This window comes from Podarcis pityusensis (assembly GCF_964106645.2).
Source record: "Podarcis pityusensis genome assembly, chromosome: 11".
Lineage (NCBI taxonomy): Eukaryota > Metazoa > Chordata > Lepidosauria > Squamata > Lacertidae > Podarcis > Podarcis pityusensis.
In genome coordinates this window covers 9036662-9058204 of record NC_138036.1, presented here as the reverse complement: position 1 = coordinate 9058204, position 21543 = coordinate 9036662, and the positions used below count along the sequence as shown (strand labels likewise).

At 45.7% G+C, this 21543-nt stretch overlaps 1 protein-coding gene across 1 annotated transcript; it reads right to left on the bottom strand.

The window, feature by feature from the left end:
* Positions 1–1245: 1245 nt before the first annotated feature.
* On the bottom strand, positions 1246–21330 carry LOC308458632 (elongation factor 2-like). Its single transcript, XM_080973450.1, has 15 exons — positions 21173–21330; positions 16779–16993; positions 15212–15393; positions 13739–13950; positions 12459–12640; positions 11949–12054; positions 10879–10992; positions 10460–10598; positions 9340–9535; positions 8767–9025; positions 6189–6296; positions 3830–4183; positions 3102–3284; positions 2212–2344; positions 1246–1610 (listed from the first exon to the last, which is right to left on the bottom strand). The coding sequence occupies exons 1-15, from the start codon at positions 21173–21175 to the stop codon at positions 1417–1419; spliced, it is 2580 nt and encodes an 859-aa protein (XP_080829576.1). The 5' UTR covers positions 21176–21330; the 3' UTR covers positions 1246–1416.
* Between the last annotated feature and the right edge of the window lie 213 nt (positions 21331–21543).

Below are 21543 nucleotides of genomic sequence, written 5' to 3'. Positions count from 1 at the left end.
TTTAACCAGTGTGTTCTGAAGAGCCATGTAACTCCAAGCCCCTCCTTTAATTTGCAAAAAGGTAATGATCCATAGCATTGAAAGGCTGTTGCTGTTCTTCACTGCATTCTCACCTTTTCATGCTTAAATTGTTAACACTTTCAGCTGTATGGCTAAATACTACAGTGCTACTTCTGATTCTTTACCACACTGTTGATATTCTGTTGCCATTTTATAGACACATTTGCTTGCAGGAATGAGGAGATATCCAGTAGTGGTTACACTTCAGATGTTTTGAAAACTTAAACCACTGGGTAGAATTTAGTTTTACAGTGGTACCTTGGTTTACAAACTTAATCCATTCCGGAAGTTCGTTCTTAAACCGAAACCATTCTTAAACAGAACCGCGCTTTCCCTAATGAGGCCTCCAGCCACTGGTGCCCTTCCACCGTTTGGCTTCCGTTCTTATACCGAGGTAAAGTTTGCAAACCAGGACACTACTTCCGGTTTTGCAGAGTTCGTAAACCGAATAGTTCGTAAACCGAGGTACCACTGTACTCAAGAGTAGACCCACTAAATTAATGGACCTTAACTGTTGAGTTTTGCTCAGGGTAGATTCACTGAAGTGAACAAACTTCAAGCTGAATACAGTCTATTGCTTTCAGCGAGTACTGGTATCATTCATTGTTTTCTTTTTCCATTCTACCTCCAAGCATCCCATTCTGCTAAGTCAATTCTTAGCTCACATGATGGGTTTTGCATTGTGCCAGTCTTCATGTGTCTGCTAATTTGTAGTTATTAAAAGTAACCTGGTATCCGGGGGTGGGGGGGTTTGACTTTAAAGCCATACCAATTGCTAGTTTGAGACCTCCAGTCCTTGAGCAGCTTGCAGCATTGTAACACTGCAGGTCCCAGGAGGTGAGGCAAATTCGCTAAGTCAGGTACTGTCTTTTATTGGAAGTCTCTCTTACATTTTCCAGGGTTGTAATACAGGTCTTTGCAACTAAAATTCCTGCAAGTAGATGGTTTAGAACTTTACTCAAGTCTCAAACGTGTCTCCAGGGCAGTAGTTCTCATCTGTTAAAGCTACTGTTTGTACGTAATAGGGCAATTGCAAATAAGATTAAAGGCCTTCAAGTGATTTTGGAACAAGAGCTCGTAAGGTCTCTGCAAAATGAATTCTGTTTCAGTATAGGGCTCTTAAAATAGATACCAGTGAGAAGTGGGGAAGCCTGCTTACTGCAGAAACAAGAATTTCACCAGATAAGCAGTTCAACACATACTTTTATTTCTCATTAGGTGAACATGACGTAATTGCTAGATGTTTGGAGTTTTTCTGTTCAGTTTCCCACTCCATTGCTGGCTTTGTAAAGCAATCCAATTCTGTGATGAAGTTGAGTGCCAGAATAGGCACCCCTGACCTGGATGAGGTTGTAGTTACAATTTGTCTAGGAAGTTGTCCAGAGGTGGAATACCTTCCTTCAAGCCTTTGCGTTTGCGTGTTTCAGCCACGACTTGGAAGGGTCGTGAATTAGCATCGTAGGGGTCTCCGGGCAAAATCTGCCAGTGATCAAAGACACATTGTGGGAAAGCCTGGCCACCGGTATTGGATCTCAAATCAGCAGTGAAACCTATGGAGATGAAAAAAATGAGTAACTTGTAAGGCTTAGAACACCCCTTACAGTATCCTCTGTCAGACCTTTCATTCAAACAAAAGTTCTTACTTAGCCACCTTTAGCAAGTTTATCTGACGCAACATTAATAACTCCTAAGAGAGGGTTGTCGCTCAGTAGTAAGAGCATCTGTTTGGTATGCAGGAGGCCCTGGGTTCAATCTCTGATACTGCCAAGTAAGGGTTCAGAATCATCACCAGCCTGAAATCCTGGCAAGCCATTGCCAGTCAGTGAAGGAACGGATGGGCCGATGGTCTGACTCAGCACAAGTCCGCTTCCTAACTCTAGTATCACTATCCAGAATACAATTTGACTGTTCCTTAACTCTAATGTCCAGCTTCTCATATCTGCTTCTGGGTCATTTTCCCTCCCAGGCTGAGGTACTACTCCATTATGGGCAGCTACTTTTCCTGGCAAAGTTGAAAGCAGGAATACTTGAGCCAAGAATGCTAGTTTTTATTTCATTGTATTCTCCCCCAAAACTAGTGACTTAACTGGAAGAATGGTATGAACCACCCAGTGGGATTTGATAAGGTCATGAAATCAGTCAATCTCTTACCAAAAGACTCATTAACTGGCAGATATGCTTTGACCACAAACATGGGCGTCCCAGCTACTTGGGACTCTTCAAAAACATGACCACGTTTTCGATTCAGCACACCATAAATGCCTCCAACCACTTGTTCTGGGCACTAGGGAAGAAAGGCAGCTGTTTAGATTTTTCCCATCAGCTCAAAGGAAAGTCTGTGGTATCTCCTTTCATCAACAATTAACTATAAGACACGGGACCTCTTGAATTTCATACTACTAAATTATTTTATTTACAATAAAATGCACTAGAGCAGCACTTAAGGATCTTAATACAAAGACAGCTCCATGTGACATCTTGAATAAAAGCATTTTTGCTCTGGTAGTTAATAAATATACATTAATAAACCATTATTCAATTTTATGCTGCAAAAGTCTCACCTGACTAAGTAGCAAATTAGCTGCTTTTTTGGTGGCAGACTAGATTTCTCCACTTAAATGGGAAGACAAAACTAAATGACGAAGGCTGCAATCCATACCACGTCCAGTCTAAAGTTGAGGTTACTTCCAGGTACGCAGGGCAAGAATTGCAGCCTTAGTGAGGAATCAGCCAATGCTGCCAAGGTCCAAGATAGTTAATATGAAACATGCTTAAAACTCATGTTCTTTCATAGTATGTCAAATGAGGCTCTTCAGCTGCACATTTGTGCACAAGCAGGGCTAGTAGTAAAAACAAAATCTGTTGGGGGTTGAGAGGAATTTCCTAGAAGCCAGCAATACTGCTCTTGTTCTAACAGGAGTGGGATAAAACAAGAGTGGACCTGAGTCCACTGTGACAGTGAAATCTCAGAACTAAGAACAGGAGTTTTGATTCCTGCTTCAAAGTCTCAGCAGGGACAACCCACCCGTCCAGTGACATACCTGTATCTCTACAAGATAGATGGGTTCCATCAATCGGGGCTGGGCAGTCAGGGCAGAGGCATACAAAACCCTCCTTGCAGTTGGGATGATTTGCCCACCACCCCGGTGGATGGCATCAGCATGGAGAGTAACATCATGGATGTCAAAGCGAACTCCCCGCATGTTCTCCTCACACAGAACGCCCTGCAAAAGACAACAGTCAAAAGTGGAAAGGAAAAGACTTCTGACTGCAGTACTATTGGCATCCTAATGCTTAAACTTGTTTTAATTGGCAAAAGAAAAAGAGTTAAGTTGCTACTTGTGCAGAAGAAAAACATTACAGACTATTAAAGTGTTGGGAGGTCTTCCTGCTACTAGAGTGGCTTGCAAATAATAATGAAAAAACTTATCATCAAACACCTTATGCACAGCAAAGAAAATTAAGATAGTAGGTTGCGTTTCACAGAAACAATGTGTTTTAAGTCCGTTTGTATCCAAGTGAAACCATTCATAGTGCAACAGGTGGGGAATTACTTAAAAGCATATGGAACAGCCCTAAACAGAAACATACCACTGAGGTCTGTCAAGCCCAGTACTGGCTGCCTAGGAATCTCTCTTGTCGTTCTACCTCAAATCTTTTTATTTAAAACAAGCCATGAGTTATTAGGGACTGAACCTGACAGCTGTAAAATTTACAGAATAATTTCAAACATCTTGCGTATCAAATGCTAACTTTATGGCAGACTTGCCTCTTTCGTTGCCCACTGGAATCCGGCGACCACGCTATCCTTTATTTCATTGAGGTACTGGACCCCTTTGGTGATGTCCACCAGGATGTTGGGGCCTGTTCCGTCGGGACCAAAGCACCAGATCTTCCGTGCTTCAGACACATCCCACTCGTACTTCTCGGCCAGGTACCGAGCCCGTTGCTTCAGCTCTTGGCGGGAGCTGACATCCCCTTTGTCTATATCTTCTGCCAACCCGTCAGGGAAAGGGCGGGCTTTCATGTACAGCCGGTTGTGCTTGTTGGGGGATTTGGACAAGCACATCTGGATCGATTCTTCAGAGACTGTCTCCCGATAAGATACTACCGGGTCTGATTTCTGTTATGTTGCAAAAGAAGAGTGTCAAATAAATTTGAGTCCACTTTACAAATTCATTCTATGCTGAGATCAACCTTTACTACCCTGTTTCACATGTTCATTTCAAGCTAGAGTGACGGAGCATGTCCCCCACTACGCATACCAAAATTGGAGCCTCATTATAACATGTGTGGACCCTAGATGGGGATACATGGCACACCAGGTGAGATATGGCAGTCAGACATCCTCAACAGAGGCAACATCGAGTGTTTTACAGATTTCATTGCCAGATTTAGGCTCTAGCATGAATTACTAGAATTAAAGGTAATGGGACCCCTGACCATTAGGTCCAGTTGTGACCGACTCTGGGGTTGCGGTGCTCATCTCGCTTTATTGGCCGAGGGAGCCAGCGTACAGCTTCCGGGTCACGTGGCCAGCATGACTAAGCCGCTTCTGGTGAACCAGAGCAGCGCACAGAAACGCCATTTACCTTCCCGCTGGAGCGGTACCTATTTATCTACTTGCACTTTGACGTGCTTTCGAACTGCTAGGTTGGCAGGAGCAGGGACCGAGCAACGGGAGCTCACTCCGTCACGGGGATTCGAACCACTGACCTTCTGATTGGCAAGTCCTAGGCTCAGCAATACACAAGCAGCAACGCGTTTTGACGAGTCATCTAGAAAAAGCTGTGGCTTGAGTTTCCTTGAAATGCTAATGCACACTCACTGTTCCGTTATAAAGTGAAATCAAAATGAATAATCTGATTAAGAAATCTAGGTTCGCCTTGGCAGCTCTAGTTTCTTGCTGTGACCATGTCTCTCACCTCTGCAAGCGAATACGGCACCCTGCACCACTGTGGGAGACGAACCTTTGCCTCCAGAGTTGAGAGGGGCAGGAGCTTGTCTCCAGTGCACTAACCCTCAAATTCCCAGAAAGCAGCACAAGTCCCTTGGCTCTCCAGGTGTCACCTTTGTTCCGTGTGACATCATGGAATACAACCACCATTCATCTGTACTTCTGAAGTCAGCCTGGTATGGCAGAGAATCCTCATGCTTCTCCAGGCAGAGAAGAAGGGTGGTGGCCCTCCCTGATTCTGTTATTTTGCCCGAGCAAAAAGATGTGCTCAGCCATCGTGAGCTGGCAAGTACACTGGTTAGATGCTGGTTAATAAGCATTTCCACAAGCCACACTGAAATGACTGGGAGAAGAAGCACAAGAGCACAGCAGCAATCTAGAAGTCAATAGGCATTTGCATCTTGTGCTCAGGGATTTATATGCAGAACAAGTATGTTCAAAACCTAGGACCTAATGTAGAAATTAACCTTATTGAGAATCCCAGGCTTATTTCACATCTTCTTCCCCCGGCCCCATCCTCTACCTTTGCCTGCCAGTCTCCTACCAAAAGAGGTCCAACCATTGGAAGCAAAATTAAGTGTAAGGTAAAGGTAAAGGGACCCCTGACCATTAGGTCCAGTCGTGGCCAACTCTGGGGTTGTGGCGCTCATCTCGCTTTATTGGCCGAGGGAGCCGGCGTACAGCTTCCGGTCACGTGGCCCGCATGACTAAGCCGCTTCTGGCGAACCAGAGCAGCGCACGGAAATGCCGCTTACCTTCCCAATGGAGCGGTGCCTATTTATCTACTTGCACTTTGACCTGCTTTCGAACTGCTAGGTTGGCAGGAGCAGGGACCGAGCAACGGGAGCTTACCCCGTTGTGGGGATTCGAACCACCGACCTTCTGATCGGCAAGTCCTAGGCTCTGTGGTTTAACCCACAGCGCCAGCCGCATCCCTTCAAAATTAAGTGTACGCAGGTCATATAAAGAGACTCAATTTTCATTATTTTCAGGCTACTGAATTGTATTTTATTTATTAACTTTGTATACTGCCCTATACCCACAGGTCTCATTTATTTGGCACAAAACCAAATCCCGATATCTAATTTCCATTTAAAAAAAAATCATATTCTCAGTCCATCTGGCATTTACATGTTCTAACCCTGCCCACACAGCATGTGAGTGTGCATACCTTGATGGGAATACAGGCATGGTCCTCTTCCAGATCTTTCAGGCAAATTTCCAGATGCAGCTCCCCAGCTCCAGCAACGATGTGCTCTCCAGATTCCTCAATAATGCACTGGTGAACAGGAAAAGTTGGTTATTAGGTTGTTTCAGGAGGAAAACGTTATGAAAACCTAGCAGCATTTCCTTATCATGCTGCAGAATGTGCTACAATTCTGCCAAGCCGTTTTCAAATGATCAAAGCATTGGGCCTTTCCACAACTGTTATGCAGAAATCATCATGGGAAAAGTTGGGCTAAGGTTGTGATGTGCTTTCCACCCCTGACCTCCAAGCATTGCACCTACCTGTGAAATGCAAGGTACTGCCAGGTAAAACGCACCACTTCTAACACTTATGCCATGCTCTATAGCTTGTGCAGCAGTAGGTTCAAACAGAGCCACCCCACCACACAGAAGAAGGGGAGAAAATGCTTCCTAATTTTGAAAACACAAGAAAGAGTACTACCCAATACCAAGGCCTATCTATAAATATGCTTGTATTTATTTATTAGAATTGTTATCATCTCCCTTCCTGAGAGCTTGGAAGGGGGAACATTGTTTCTGATAAACAAAACATCCTCCAATTTCAAAGATTCCTACAGAGCTCAGGGATTGTACAGAAGTCTTTAAAAGCACAAATCAACAGTGCACTAGCAGTATGGATGTTTGTTGCATTTGAGCTCTGTCTTCTACACAGTGGTTATAACCTCTCACCACAGTAACCACATTCAGAAGTCATAACTACAGTGGTACCTTGGTTTAAGAACAGTCCGGTTTAAGAACGATTCTGTTTACAAACTCCGCAAAACCGGAAATAGTGTCCCGGTTTGAGAAATTTACTTCGGTCTAAGAATGGGATCTGAACGGTGGAAGGGCACCAGCGGCGGGGGGCCTCATTAGGGAAAGCGCGCCTCAGTTTAAGAACTGTTTCGGTTTAAGAATGAGCTTCCAGAACGGATTAAGTTCGTAAACCAAGGTACCACTGTACAAACTAGCCTGTGGTAAGCCTCAAGCTTGTATGTTTCTCTCCCCATTTACTTGCATGTGAGAGATTTCAGTGACATACACCTTTGGTTTGATGTCCTGGCTTGTGAACTGTGGTTTGTAAAAATCAGTTTCTTCATAATATGGACGAACCAGGAAGGTGCAATTTGTCATGCCCAGAAGCTTCACATTTTCTTGGGTGAGGGAGAAGCTTACAAACCCAAGGTTCACTAAGTTATTGTAATGCGAAGGGATAGGAAACCATTTTTTTCAGGCCAAGGGCCACATCTGATCAACCTTTTCTGGTGCCAAAGGCAAAAGTGGGCAAAGCAACCAATGGTTAATGTTACCTTTGTATAGTAAGCTAGTTTCTACAAACACACACACTCCATCCCGGCAGCTAAGAACCATTGCCAGAGCTCAGAAACACATTCCAGCCAGGCAAAAATATTGAAGGAGGGTATGGAATAGGGCTGTTAAGGGAAATGGCCTGGAAAAAGTTCCAAGGGCCAGATAAAAAGGCTACATTTGGCCTCTGGACTCAAAATGCCGGCCCTGCACCATGGTTTTGCATCACCACTGAATACAGGCATTAAATATCGTCCCCATCCAGCCAGACCTTTCTTCCTTAGTCACTGCCTGTCCTGTTTATATTCTTCCAGATGCATCTGTAGTAAAAGGGAGCAGCAATTTCCACCATCCTGTCCTTATCACGTGTTAATGAGAAAGGTAAGAACCAATGACAGGAAAGGTTTAGTACCAGGTTGTCCCCAAATTTCCCTAACCATTTCAAAACACAGTTTTCTTCTTTAGCTGAAACTCCACAACAGTTAAAAAATATGGAAACTTTATTTTGATTGAATTCAATCTTCTTCAGCTAAGAGAAGGCAGCTTCCTAAAAGCCAGTAAATCTGATGAGAAATTTGTTAGTCTACAACTGAATCTTCACTTACTCTGGAGCAAGTGAGAGAAGCTTATTTGGGGAAATGTGTTTTATTTCTTCCGTTTACATCCTATTTTGGAGCACCTGGGTTCCCAGGCAATCTCCCATCCAGACACTGACCAGACCCGCTTAGCCTAAGCAGGGATGCTGCAAAATGTCCCTTCAGACCACACCCTGCAAAATTAACCTGGTAATAAATCCCTCCTGTATTCATTAGTTTTTGACTCTTATGACGTGGTGAGGCTTTCTTCCTGGTTGCAACACTACTACAAGTTCCCCACAGATATCATTTCACCCTTTCACTCTGACCCATTCTTGGAAGGTACAGTATTTGTGGACGTGCTAGATCTTACACATTTCCCACCCCACTATTCACAAAGTGGCAGTTATTCAGTCTTCCGATGGAAGAAACTGAGCGGCCAAATGAATATTAAGACATAGGCTGACTACAAATGTTAAGGGCTGGATTGCTTTATTTTGAAATTTCTGTCCGAGTTCTGAGCACGTCTATAGCTGCTTCCCTTGAGTGGCATGCTTGCAAATGCTATTAACGAAAAACTCTCTTCCAGCAAAGCTCCACTGCAAACCAATAATTCACAAAGTTACAGCTAACACTCACCTGGACCATAGGGTCAGACTTGGCGAGACGCTTTAGACCTTCCACTAGTTTTGGTAGGTCGGCAGGGTTTTTTGCTTCAACTGCAACCCGCACAACTGGGCTAACACTAAATTTCATCACTCTCATGTTGTGGGCATGTTCAAAGGTGGTAATGGTGCCCGTCTTCACCAAAAACTGGTCAACACCAACTAGGCCAACAATGTTGCCACAAGGTACATCCTCAATGGGCTCAACATAACGACCCATCATCAAAATGGTTCTACAAAGACAGAGGATGGGTAACAATCTATTTTATCATCGGAAGTATTTTTTAAAAATTTTTTTAGGAAAAAACCCAACCTTTTTACATAAAAGGTATTCTCTCTAATTGCCCTTTTAACTGTCTATCATATCTCTCAGCAACTAAAGTTATATTGGGCATGCCATAAAGAAAAAATTCTCAGAAAAACTAAAAATGCTGCTGCCTCTTATCAGGTTCCCCGCCCCCATAAAACAAAAATATACATATATTATAACATTGATTTTTTTTTGCATGCATCGACTTCCAAAAGAAATGACGCCATCACCATCTACCTTTGAATGGGCTTCAGGTAGAGATCTTCTTTCTTTCCTGGGGTATAGTTTGGCCCCATGATTCGTACTTTCTGGCCTGTGGAAACAATGCCAGAGAAGACCCGCCCAAAGGCATAGAAACGACCTTTGTCAGACGTGGGGACCATTTTGGAGATGTACATCATCAAAGGGCCTTTTGGATCACAGTTCTTAACACCTGCAGCAAAACAATGCAAAGATAGTGACTCACAGGCAGTTCTGAACTCAGCAGAGATATCACGATGGGGGATTTGCCTTCCTTTTTAAAAATGAAACGTAAAAATCAGTTATATGTTGCCGATCAATTGGGCACAGGAAACTATCTGGACAAAAGCAAAGTCTATCCAAATACAGTGGTACCTCAGGTTACGAACTTAATTCATTCCGGAGGTCTGTTCTTAACCCGAAACCATTCTTAACCTGAGGCGCACTTTTGCTAATGGGGCCTCGTGCTGCTGCCACCGCCACACGATTTCCGTTCTCATCCTGGGGCAAAGTTCTCAACCCGAGGTACTACTTCCGGGTTAGCAGAGTTTGTAACCCGAAGCTTTTGTAACCTGAGGTACCACTGTAGGTGAATGAAATGGGAAGTGTGTTTGGTAGAGGGCTGATTATATAATAGTTCCAAGATAGTTCAGCTGAGGACCTTTAGGAGTGTCAAGTTCTGCTACACCATCAGGTCTCGCTCCCTATTCTTAAAAGATTTGTACAGTGGTACCTCGGGTTAAGTACTTAATTTGTTCTGGAGGTCCGTTCTTAACCTGAAACTGTTCTTAACGCGAAGCACCACTTTAGCTAATGGGGCCTCCTGCTGCTGCTGCACCGCCAGAGCATGATTTCTGTTCTCATCTTGAAACAAAGTTCTTAACCCGAGGTACTATTTCTGGGTTAGCACAGTCTGTAACCTGAAGCCTATGTAATCTGAAGCGTATGTAACCCGAGGTACCACTGTACAGTCTCGTAAAGGAGAAGACCAACATCTGCCAATGAACACAGAGCCTAGTATGAATAATGATGGGGAATTAGAAAAAATATATAGTCAGAAATTTCAAGGGTTTGCAAAGTAGTCATTTTCTGCCTTGAATTGCTAATGTCATCTTACCCATAGCTGCTTCATCATCAGGCGGTCCCTCATACAGAAGTTCACAACGATATTTCTGCGCCGTAACAGGGGAAGGCAAGTGGATGGTAATCATCTGAAGTAAGGCATCACCGGCAGGCAGCCAGCGACGCATTACAGCCTGGGAAACAGACATTGAACACAACTCAAGCTACTGTTTCACCCTTTAGTGTCTTTGTTTTGTTAATTTGGAAGAGCGATGTTCCTCTTCAGAAATGCGATGTCACTCTTCCAGCGCCCATCTCATAAGAATATATAAAGTTGGCCATGCCCCAGTGCCCCAGGCCGTGTCGTGCTACCCCAGACTGAACTTCCAACTTTCTGTCTGCAAAGCAGGTGCTGCTTAGCACAGCTGTGCCAAAAGGGACACCGAGACACAGACACACACGGTATCAAAGTACCTTGAGCAGTGGCTTCCCCTCCTTTTCTCGGTCTTCAGCATCCAGCTTGATGTCCAGTTTCTCTATCAGTTTGGATGCTTCTTCCTTCTTAAAGTTCATAATGGCATCGAAGACCTACACAGAGAAAGTATGTTACAGAGGTTTTGTTTGCCCGGTCGATCTAGCATGCCATCAATCAGCTGCCGAGAACAGTGTTGAATGAAAGTCAAGCCAAATGAGGATTTCCTTTACGTCACTTTAAGAGAGAGGTGTTGTCACATAGTTTAATTAATTAAGGTGTTCTTAATCTGTAACCTGTAATCCGGGGGGGGGGGGAATGAGTGGATTCGCTCCACCCCCTTGTTGCCATTCTCTTTGCCCACCAAAAGTTGGAAGGTAACTGCATCAAGCAAGGAGTCTCCTGTACCTTGGAAAATCAGGGTTCAGGAGCCACCATGGCTACAGGAGGCCTCTTCTTCTAACAGTTGCCCTCCAACTCGTACAGGGGGAAGAATGCTATTGAGGTGGAGCCTGCACAACCATCCTCACAGCATCACTACAGCTTGAAGAGGGCTTATGTGCCTGGTTTACTGAATGTGCAGTACTTCCATAGGCTAAACATTAACCATCCACCCAAGGCTGTAGAAGAGCTTCCATATCTTATAGCTTGCTACCGATACTCAAGGGCACTTTACATTCTGCAGATCCTGCTAGGTTCATGATTCTGGAAGCTTAACATTTTGTCAGTGGACGAGTCAATAATCTGGTCCCCTGGCAGTATGCTTTAAGGCACATTCATGTCATTGGTTAAACACTCTATAACTTAACTGATGTGTGTTGCACAGGTGGGGGGAGGGGAATCAGCCTGCTTAGTTAGCTGCTGCAAATACATTTACTCCAGGAATGTTTTATCAAGACTAGGGAAGCCTGTCTGCTGGCAATAAGTGGCCTGAGGTTTCTCATGGATCCTTCACTCTATTCTTCAGCACCCTGAAGAATAGCTTATTCTTGGGAGTTCTCCTAACAGACTGAGGGAGGGAATAATTCTCAAGTTTAGGTGATAATACTATTTTTGTCGAACAGAGTTTCACCTTAAAAATAGGATCCAGGATGAGTTGGCAGAAAGTCCGTGGCAATTTCTTTCCATCGGGGTTGGTTGCTGATTTACTGAATTTTCCATTTGCCGGGTCAAAATACCTAAATTAAAAAGCAAGGCTTATTTTTTTACATACAGTGAAAAGGTTGAGGAACTGAAAAAGAAACAGAAGGTATCTTATTTGGACTTCTCAATTCATCAAGCAAAGCGCCAGTGATCCCGCCATATCCCACTGCCTCTGTTTCTTAATTTACAAAGCAGAAAAATATCAAATATACATTTACAGTTGTCACAGCCACACTGATATTATTTCTAGTTTTTTCAGTACCTAACCACTTTTTAATTATCATAGGTATTTAGTATCTTGATTTTGTAAGCGGAACAACCAAAACCCACAGGTGAGTGCATTATATATGCAAGTACACACCACAGAACGATTGATTCCTAAACTGACTTATCTGGGTGACACCAACTGCTATGCATAAATATATATTCCCTTACTCACTTGTCTCCCCATAGCTTTTTCATCATGTCTTCTACCTTCTTGGCTCTTTCTGCTGCTGGCAGCTGTGCTTTTTCCCCTTTGGCAGCAAATTTGGCTACATACATCTCTGCAAACTGTTTCAGAGTAAAAGCCCAACCATGCAGGCCAGAGCCAAAGCCAACAGTACCAATGACTGGATCAATCTACAAACAGAAGGAGGGAGGGTCTGTTTTTAATCACAGGAACACATCAAGAATGCAACCCTAAACATACCCACATTCCACTGAAATCTAGGCGGCTTGTATCAAAATGAGCATCATCTGGGGCCAAACCATTTTGGCTAGTATGTACTTCTTGAGTAGCCACCCAAAAGTGCTTAAAGTGCATCCAATAAATTAAAGACACCGTGTTCTGTACCCCACTTATATACTGCCCTTCTCAACATGCCTCCTTCATGAGAGGTCTGGAGGGTGGCAACCCAAGAATGGGCCTGCAGTTTTGCCTCGACTACTGATCTGTAGAGCACAAGAGGCAGATTGGACTGGAGCCTGATCTTGTCCAGAAAAGCAATATGTGGCATCCATATCGCAGCTTAATCATCACCTATGCTTTAAAACAGGTGCCCTTCCAGGTGCTGTCGGACTTCAGTACCCATTAGCCCCAGCCAGATGGCCAGTGGTCAGGAATGATGTGATCTGGAGTCCAATGACATCCATAGGGCCAAAGGTTAGTCACCTCTGCTTAAAAGGGACTCAAGTCAGTTGCAGGGTGTTGATGTGGCTTTTCTACTGAGACCAAAAAAAATGCCAGTAGTGTTATTTTTCATGGCTTTGCCTGCACAAGTAACTGCTCAAACAGGCACTCGGTAGTAGAAGAGACATTCAAAGTTGCTTTATTCTGAGTCAAAGCACTGGCCTATCTAGCTCAGTAGGGCCTCCTCTGACTAGCAGTAGCTCTCCAAGGTCTCAGCAGAGGAATGCCTTTCTGAGCCCTGATACCAGAGATCTGTTTTTTCCCTCCCAAATTGAAGATGCCAAGGCCCGATTCGGGGGCCTCTGGTGAACGAAGTGAGTGTGCTCTGACAGTGAGCTATGGTTTCTCCCCAAGGAATAGTATAACCTTGCAAGAGCTGCTCAGAGAAACTGCAGCAGCAAATTCCACAAGCAGGATGCTCTCACGTGAACAGTTTTTGCACAGGTAGACAAGAAAAATAACTTCTGCGCTAGCTTGGTGTAGCAGGATTTGACCCTTCCAAAAATAGTTTTCAGATCCACTCCAATGTCAATGTAAGTCCTCTTTACCATAATATTACCCATGGGTCCAGTTTCACCCTCTCCGTAAGTGGATATTATAACATTGACGTTTTCTACGATACGCTGGAAGGTCTGGTAAAGTTCTTCTGGCTCCAACTGCAGCTCCAGCAAAGCACGATCCATCTTGTTCATCATCAGCACTGGCTTGATACGCTCAGCAATCGCTTGGCGGAGCACAGTTTCGGTCTGAACACAAACCCCTAGGCGAGAAAGTGGACAGGCAGTGTTTGCTTAGCCTGCTTCCAGAGAAAACCTGTTGCAGCAGAACTGACTGTAGAAAGGTCAGTCCAGGTCTGCCCTGAAAATTTCAACTCAGTGAAGAGAAGGATCAACAAGATGGCTTGCTGCCTAACAACCTGAAGCTATGGGTAACCATTGATTTTACTTGTTTTCATTCAAAAGGTTTAGCTACCACCTTAGTGAACTGATTTTGTGCCAGTTTACAAAAACAAGACTGTTAAATACTGCTAGAGCATCACCCTTGCATCCCATAGCATTCAGGCTATTGAAGACTGCTGAAATTCCATACTCTGTGTACGTTTTGTAAGTCACACAGCTTATTCTGAAGCCTTGACCAGAGGAAATTTTGTTGAGCTTCCTGAGCTGCAGGGAAGTCACCAAACACATTTTGAAGGTCATTTTCACAATGGTAAGGGCTAAGCATTTCCTTATTTAAAAGGGTGTGTGTGTGTCAAATTCTCAAGTCTAAAATCCTCAACTATAATAAGGTCTCAGCACACTCTATATAAATTATTAGAAGAGGTTTGCTAGCATTATAGCCCACTTCTTTTCCAAGAGTTGAGGACAACATTTTAGTGCCTCATGACACCCCATGATGTACTTTGGGTTGATAGTCATTCAGTTACCCAGTGAGTTTCATTACTAAGGAGCAGATAGATACTGGGCATGTCACATCCATTTTGAATCTCCACACTGTACTGTGTGCACAATGCAGGAACTATGCTTTTAGCTTCCTTTTATATTAACCTGTGGGCTTAACAGACAGCACAAGAAACATCAGCCACATGTCACATAAGCACATATTCCAATTTCTAGAATACTTGTGGCTGGTACATATTTAAAAGTGCTGCGCAGACATAAACAGGGATCTGCAAATTTTGACCAGCCTTCTTAGCCAACCAAATATCTCTGGTTGCTAGGTCACTCCTCCTCCCCAAGGAGCAGGATCTTGCCCGTGACTTCATGCTATGCCTTTGAAACCTTGTGCAATGAAAGACAATGTCCTGTTCCACTCACTTGGTCGAAAGGCTGGGATTGTCACCCTCAGGGTCCCTTCCAACTGTGCAATTTCATGATTCTATAAGAGCAGAACTGCCAAATACTAAAAACACAATCACTTGTTCTCAAAGGATTCTTATCCCCTGCTATCTCTTACTGGCTGCCTCACAAACAACAGATTTCTCACAAGCAATTACAGTTTCCCAGTTTTAGCACACTTACCTGAAACACAGTCAACAACTACAAGAGCACCATCAGTGACACGAAGTGCTGCTGTGACTTCAGAGGAGAAATCCACATGCCCAGGGGAGTCGATTAAATTAATGAGAAAGCCAGAGCCATCTTTGGATTGTTTGATGAAGGCTAAATCATTTTCTGAGAGCTCGTAGTAGAGAGAAATGGCCCTACAAAAGAGATGGTGGGTTTCCCCAAAATCTATTTACATTTATGCATAATTTCAATAAACACCACAGCTGGGGCTTGAGGCACTTTGAACTTGAGGCATTGAGGCTTGAGGTATGTCCCAAGAAGGGTGAACCTGGAGGCAGTCGTACAGATGGATTCCAACTTGCATCAGCCACAAACAAGCATGGCTAATGGCCAGGGTTGATGGAACTGGAAGTCCAGTTTTAAGAACTATGTTGAATTCCTCATCCTGCCCTACATGCCTTAAGACTAGCTAAGGAGGCACGGCATAGGGTCCCTGCATTTGTGGAAGTGCAGGTAGCAGAGACTAGATCTGTCTCTGTGATGGTGGCATCCCCTCATTGGATTCCTTCCTTTGGAGGGCTGCATCTGGTCAACTCTCTTGAGAGTTTTCAGAGGGCAATAAAAGCATTCAGTTTCCTGGCACAGCCAACGGGATATTGGTTTTATGTTTTTAACGTCTTTGTTTTCAGCTGCTTATGAATGAGATTTAAAAACTCATTCCAGTGTTAATTTTGGAAAAATATTAAGGCTGCCGCAAGAACAACATCCTGGAGATGTGGGATATAAATATTAATTAGGGCCAAATTAAACCAAGTACAGTGGAACCTCATGTTACGGATGGGATCCGTTCTGGAGGCCCGTCCGTAACACGGAAATGACGCAAGCCAAAGTGCTGTGTCTGTGCACATGCGCGAAGCATGATTCAGCGCTTCTGCACATGCGGCGAAACCCAGAAGTAACCCGTTCCGGTACTTCCGGATAGCCGTGGGACGCAACACGAAAACACGTAATCTGAAGAGGACGCAACATGAGGTATGACTGTATACTGAAATCGCTGAGCTGAAGGAGGAGGGGGGGTAAATTGGATAACATAAGGATTCAAGGTCAATACAATGAGCCTGAAACTGTAGCCTTCATTTTTCCTATACATTACATACATGTAATTCAGTGCCAAAATCATTATGATTTGTATCAGTAACTCTGGCCCCTTATGTTTATGGTGTGTGTGTGTGTGTGAGAGAGAGAGAGAGAGAGAGAATACTAAGGATCACACTCCACACATCTTCTGCCACAATAAACCTGTCAATCTTTAAGCTGCCACAAGACTCCTCATGGTATTTGTTTTAACAGGAAGGCAAGGAATCCAACCCTTCTGTAGTTTCTTGATTTTTTTGTTTTTAATAAGAGCAATAATAAGAAAAACCCAGCAACCGTCAATTTCAATGTGCACAATTAAATCAGTTAAGAGGAAAACCACTGAACTAGACCCAGTTTAAGCCCATTGTCTTCAAACACACAATTTGCAAATGGCTTGTGTTTTACTGCCAAAGCCATTATGCCCAATGTGAGCAATACTCACGTAGACTTGATTGTGATGCATCTTTCCTGTTCATCTTTCCGTGTGTCAGTAAATCGTGTTTCGCCAGCTCTGGCTGAAGCTATGATCCCTGCTTTACACACCAATGAATCTGTAAGCGTGGACTTGCCATGGTCAACATGAGCAATCACAGACATATTCCTGATGTTGGACTTTTTGTCCATGATCGCACGGATCTGGTCTATTGTGAAATTCACCTGAGCGGGAAAAGGAAAGAAAGAAAACAAAACTAAGCCTTTCCCCCTACAAAGACAGAAAACACATGCTACCGAATTAACAGCAAAGGGGAAGTTTAAGTGCCTTGACTTGTCCTCTACACTGAGCAGAGCTACTAGGATCAGAGGGCAGCCACAGAGGACCAAAAAAGGTGCCCAAGTGACTTTGCTCTTTTCTCTGTTATGAGCATGGTAGGGCAGGCAACAATCCGTATGTATGGTAGTGAGTCGCAGGGGTTGGAACAGCAGCCTGGGGTTTTTCCCCCCAGACAAAGACCTACATTGAAGTCCAGCTTTGCTGCACAGGACACACTTTTCCTTTCTCATTTTTTTTTCCTAAATCCACAGACCCTTCTTTCTGTTCTGATGCTTCTGGGAAATGTTTGGGGCCTGCTGAGTCCTAGGGGTAGTATACCTCCCACAAAACTGGAAAACAGAATTGCAAGATGTTCCAAAGGATAAAACGAGCCTGTGCCCTGACAGTGGTCTTCACCATGGTTGGCTGAGCACCATACAACTAGTTAGAAGCAAGAAGGAAGGATGAAGCGGTATGGGGACTTCGCGTTACAGCCTTTGGACAGTGCCCCCTTGCCCAGTTTGCTGTCTTGGCTAGTAGCAGTCCCTTTGAGGACTGGCAAGCTTGCCCACATCAAATGGCTTGTCAGAATCAGGTGTGCCAAATCAGCATATTTGGCTTTTTTTAAAAAAACAACCATATGGGAATGTCCCATAATAAAGTCCTGCTAGGAAAATGTTTTACTAGAAATGAGGAAAATCCTTGGTTATGGCCTCCCAATAAAGATTCTGAAATGGTAGTCTTCCTATTAATGGCAGCTAGGATGAGAATTTGCCCCAACTGAAAAAAACCTAAACCACCTTTTAAGGTGTGGAAAATGGGCTATACGGTCAAATGATGAACTTAAGAGGAAGAGAAGGCAGATAGAAAGATAGTAAGTTTGTAGAAAATTGGAGTTGGTTTGTTTTTACTGGAATAACAAATCACAAAATTTGATCAATTGGGAATATATATATATATATATATATATATATATGACAAAAAAACTTTTCATTTGGATATGTGATTAGTGCTACTGTTGTGTTTAGCATACAGTTGTTTATTGTTTATACTATTCAATGCACATTCAATTCGAAACCCAAAAAGAAACCAAAAATTCTCTTGTCTGGAGAACCCTAACAAATGACGAAGGAATAAACACAACTAAAGTTCATTTGAAGGGTAAACCTTTCCAGACAAAACAGCTGGCAAGTCTTGGTGTTGTTTACTGGCTGCAATCCTAAGAACACGTACCTGGAAGTCCCATTGAACTCACTGGGATTTCCTTAAAGACACACACAGGATCAGGCTGCATAAGCATAATCCAGAAATGTCTGTAGGCCAGGTCACCTCAGCCATGACAACTACCGTATTTTTCGTTCTATATGACGCACCGGCCCATAGGACGCACCTCGTTTTTTGGGGGGGGGAAATGAATAAAAAAAATTATCCCCCCCCGCCGCGGCTGCCGCCCCAAGCCTCGCGTGCTTCGGGCTGCAGGCTACCGCCCCAAGCCTCGCGCGCTCGGCGGGACCTCCTGCCGGGCGCGCAAGGCTTGCAGACACTCGCCCGAAGCACGGGGAGCCCTCCGGAGGGCTCCCCGTGCTTCGGGCGACAAGCTGCAGCCCCAAGCCTCGCGCGCTCGGCGGGACCTCCTGCCGGGCGCGCAAGGCTTGCAGACACTCGCCTGAAGCACAGGGAGCCCTCCGGAGGGCTCCCCGTGCTTCGGGCGACAGGCTGCTGCCCCAAGCCTCGCGCGCTCGGCGGGACCTCCTGCCGGGCGCGCAAGGCTTGCAGACACTCGCCCGAAGCACGGGGAGCCCTCCGGAGGGCTCCCCGTGCTTCGGGCGACAGGCTGCAGCCCCAAGCCTCGCGCGCTCGGCGGGACCTCCTGCCGGGCGCGCAAGGCTTGCAGCCTGTCGCCCGAAGCACGGGGAGCCCTCCGGAGGGCTCCCCGTGCTTCGGGCGACAGGCTGCAGCCCCAAGCCTCGCGCGCTCGGCGGGACCTCCTGCCGGGCGCGCAAGGCTTGCAGACACTCGCCCGAAGCACGGGGAGCCCTCCGGAGGGCTCCCCGTGCTTCGGGCGACAGGCTGCCGCCCCAAACCTCGCGCGCTCGGCGGGACCTCCTGCCGGGCGCGCAAGGCTTGCGGACACTCGCCGGGGCTGCAGGCTGCTGCCTGCAAGCCTTGTGAGCCCGCGGGAACTCCCACCGGGCTTGCAAGGCTTGCGGATAGCTTCCTGAAGCCTGGAGAGCGAGAGGGGTCGGTGCGCACCGATGCCTCTCGCTCTCCAGGCTTCAGCGAAAGCCTGCATTCGCTCCATAGGACGCACACACATTTCCCCTTCATTTTTGGAGGGGAAAAAGTGCGTCCTATGGAGCGAAAAATACGGTATATGCCTCAAGGAAGCAACTTGCTCTCAGACACATCTCCCTTCCCTATCAGAGATCAGGCTGGCTTACCTTAAATGATTGTTGTGCTTTGAAGCCCTTTAATGCATTATACCAGGAATACCCAAGGTGGTGCTCTCCAGATCGAGTGGACTACAACTCCCATCACTCGCAGTCAGCAGGGTCAGCAGCCCAGGTTGATGGGAGTTATAGTACAAAATGTTTTATATTCTTTTCTAGAGGGTACCACACGGGCTACTCCTGCCCTATACAACGAAGGAGTGCAGTCCTACAGTCTCCCCGCCAATGACGAAAGCTGAATCGCGGTTCTGTTTCCTTAAATATGCTTGCTACATTCTGCTGCTATTTTAAGCCACCGGGGGGGGGGGGAGGATGAAAGGGAAGAAAGCCAAATAAATAAATAAAAGCACCCCTGAAAACCCATTCTTGCAGTGCCAGCTGCAATATGTGGGTGCCCACCTGGAAGACACAGCTGATCTTCCCAGGGCACCTTACGGAATGAACACAAAACAGCAGTGATGAAAGGCATTTGTTTTTTTAAAAAAACAGTCTTTTCCTTTCATTATCTCAGATTCTGCCACTCCTTAAAACTGCCTCGCGCGCTGTTTCACTGCATTCTGGGGCACCAAAAACCACCGCAATGAATATGCAGCACAGTTCTCTATCACGCACACAGGGAAGAAGTGTGTGTATACAAACACACACTCACACAGAGTCCCTTGCTACCTGAACAATGGAGCCAGGGAGAAAAACATTTCCAAGGAGAAAGCACGGGGCGCCCAGATCTCCAAACAAACATACCCACTTCTCCTTTCCTGTGGCTGTCAAAAAATAGTAATGGCCAGGACATGAAAATGTAAATAAACCTCCTTTCCTGCTGCTGACAAAAAATGACCCAAACAAAATAAGGTAAATAAACCACCTTTCATTATATGGGCAGATATAAATAAGCAGGCATGAGGCGGGAGACCCTTCAACCTCTTCCCATTATAAAAGAAAACCTTTATTATTGGTATTATTGTTATATACAAGAACGTGAGAGCGAAGGAAGATCCTCTTTAGAGGGCATAATAGGACAGTTACACAATAGACCTCAGGCTCTCAGCAAAGAGGTGTGTGTGACAAATATTATTATTATTATTATTATTATTATTGCAAGTTTTGGGATTCTGCATAAATTCCACCTGAGCCAAGGCTCTTGCAAACATGGATCATCTGAACCAGCTTTTAGGGCATCCCCGTCTTTATACATTCACCCCCCCACCTCCAGAATAAAAAATTACCCCCGGGTAAGCTCCTAAATTCGCATTATGGGCTATAGAGGAGGTGGGGGGGAGGCGAGAGAAGCCACCCCAATAAAGCCTCCATTCGGCTTGCGAAATATAAGGAGGTCCTACGTGGCCCCTTTTCTGCCCCCCGCCTAACCCAGCGCCCCCTTTCTCCCCACCGGCATCAACCCAGCAGGTGCGCCCTGAGGGGGGGCTTGAGAATGGCGTCACCCCCCCCTCCCCTCGCGAGCAGCTGCCCTTAAAAGAAAATGGTCGCCGCTGGTGCGGTGGGGACGGGGGGGGGGCGGTGGGAAGAAGGGCCCGTGGCGGGGACGGAGGGCGCCCGCGTCGCGAAACGGAGCCTGGGGGACGTCCCCGGGCCTCCCCGCTCCGGGTATCGAGCCTTCCCCTCCCGGGAACCGCTCACCATTTCGGCGGATGGCTCCGGATAGTCCCGCTCCCTCCTCCCCCGTCCAAGAATCGCCGCCGCCGCCTCAGCCGAAGACGGTGGTGGGCTGGGGGGTGTGAGAAAAGCACAGACTCCTAGAACGGACCCTCCGAGCGGGGCGGCCTTCTTGCCTGCGAAGCGGCGTCTATGACCCGCAGCCTCTCACGCTCGGTTCTGTGAGGGAGGGGCACCCGGCGTTGCCATGGCGCCGGAGCAGCGCAGTCCTCCAGGGCCTTGTTTTCTTCCCTCGCAAAGCCCACCACCCTTTTCCCCGTGGGCATCTTTGCTTAGACCTCAGCCCTAACTTGTCAATGCACGCTCCCCACCATCACTGTGCACGTGAAAGCAGG

Excerpts from the sequence above, each read along its gene's own strand:
- LOC308458632 (XM_080973450.1), bottom strand. Across the intron at positions 12,641-13,738 it reads GACCCATGGGTAATATTATG|ATTGATCCAGTCATTGGTAC; the intron begins GTAAAGAGGACT and ends TTCTGTTTGTAG. Across the intron at positions 12,055-12,458 it reads AAAAAGCTATGGGGAGACAA|GTATTTTGACCCGGCAAATG; the intron begins GTGAGTAAGGGA and ends TTTTTAATTTAG.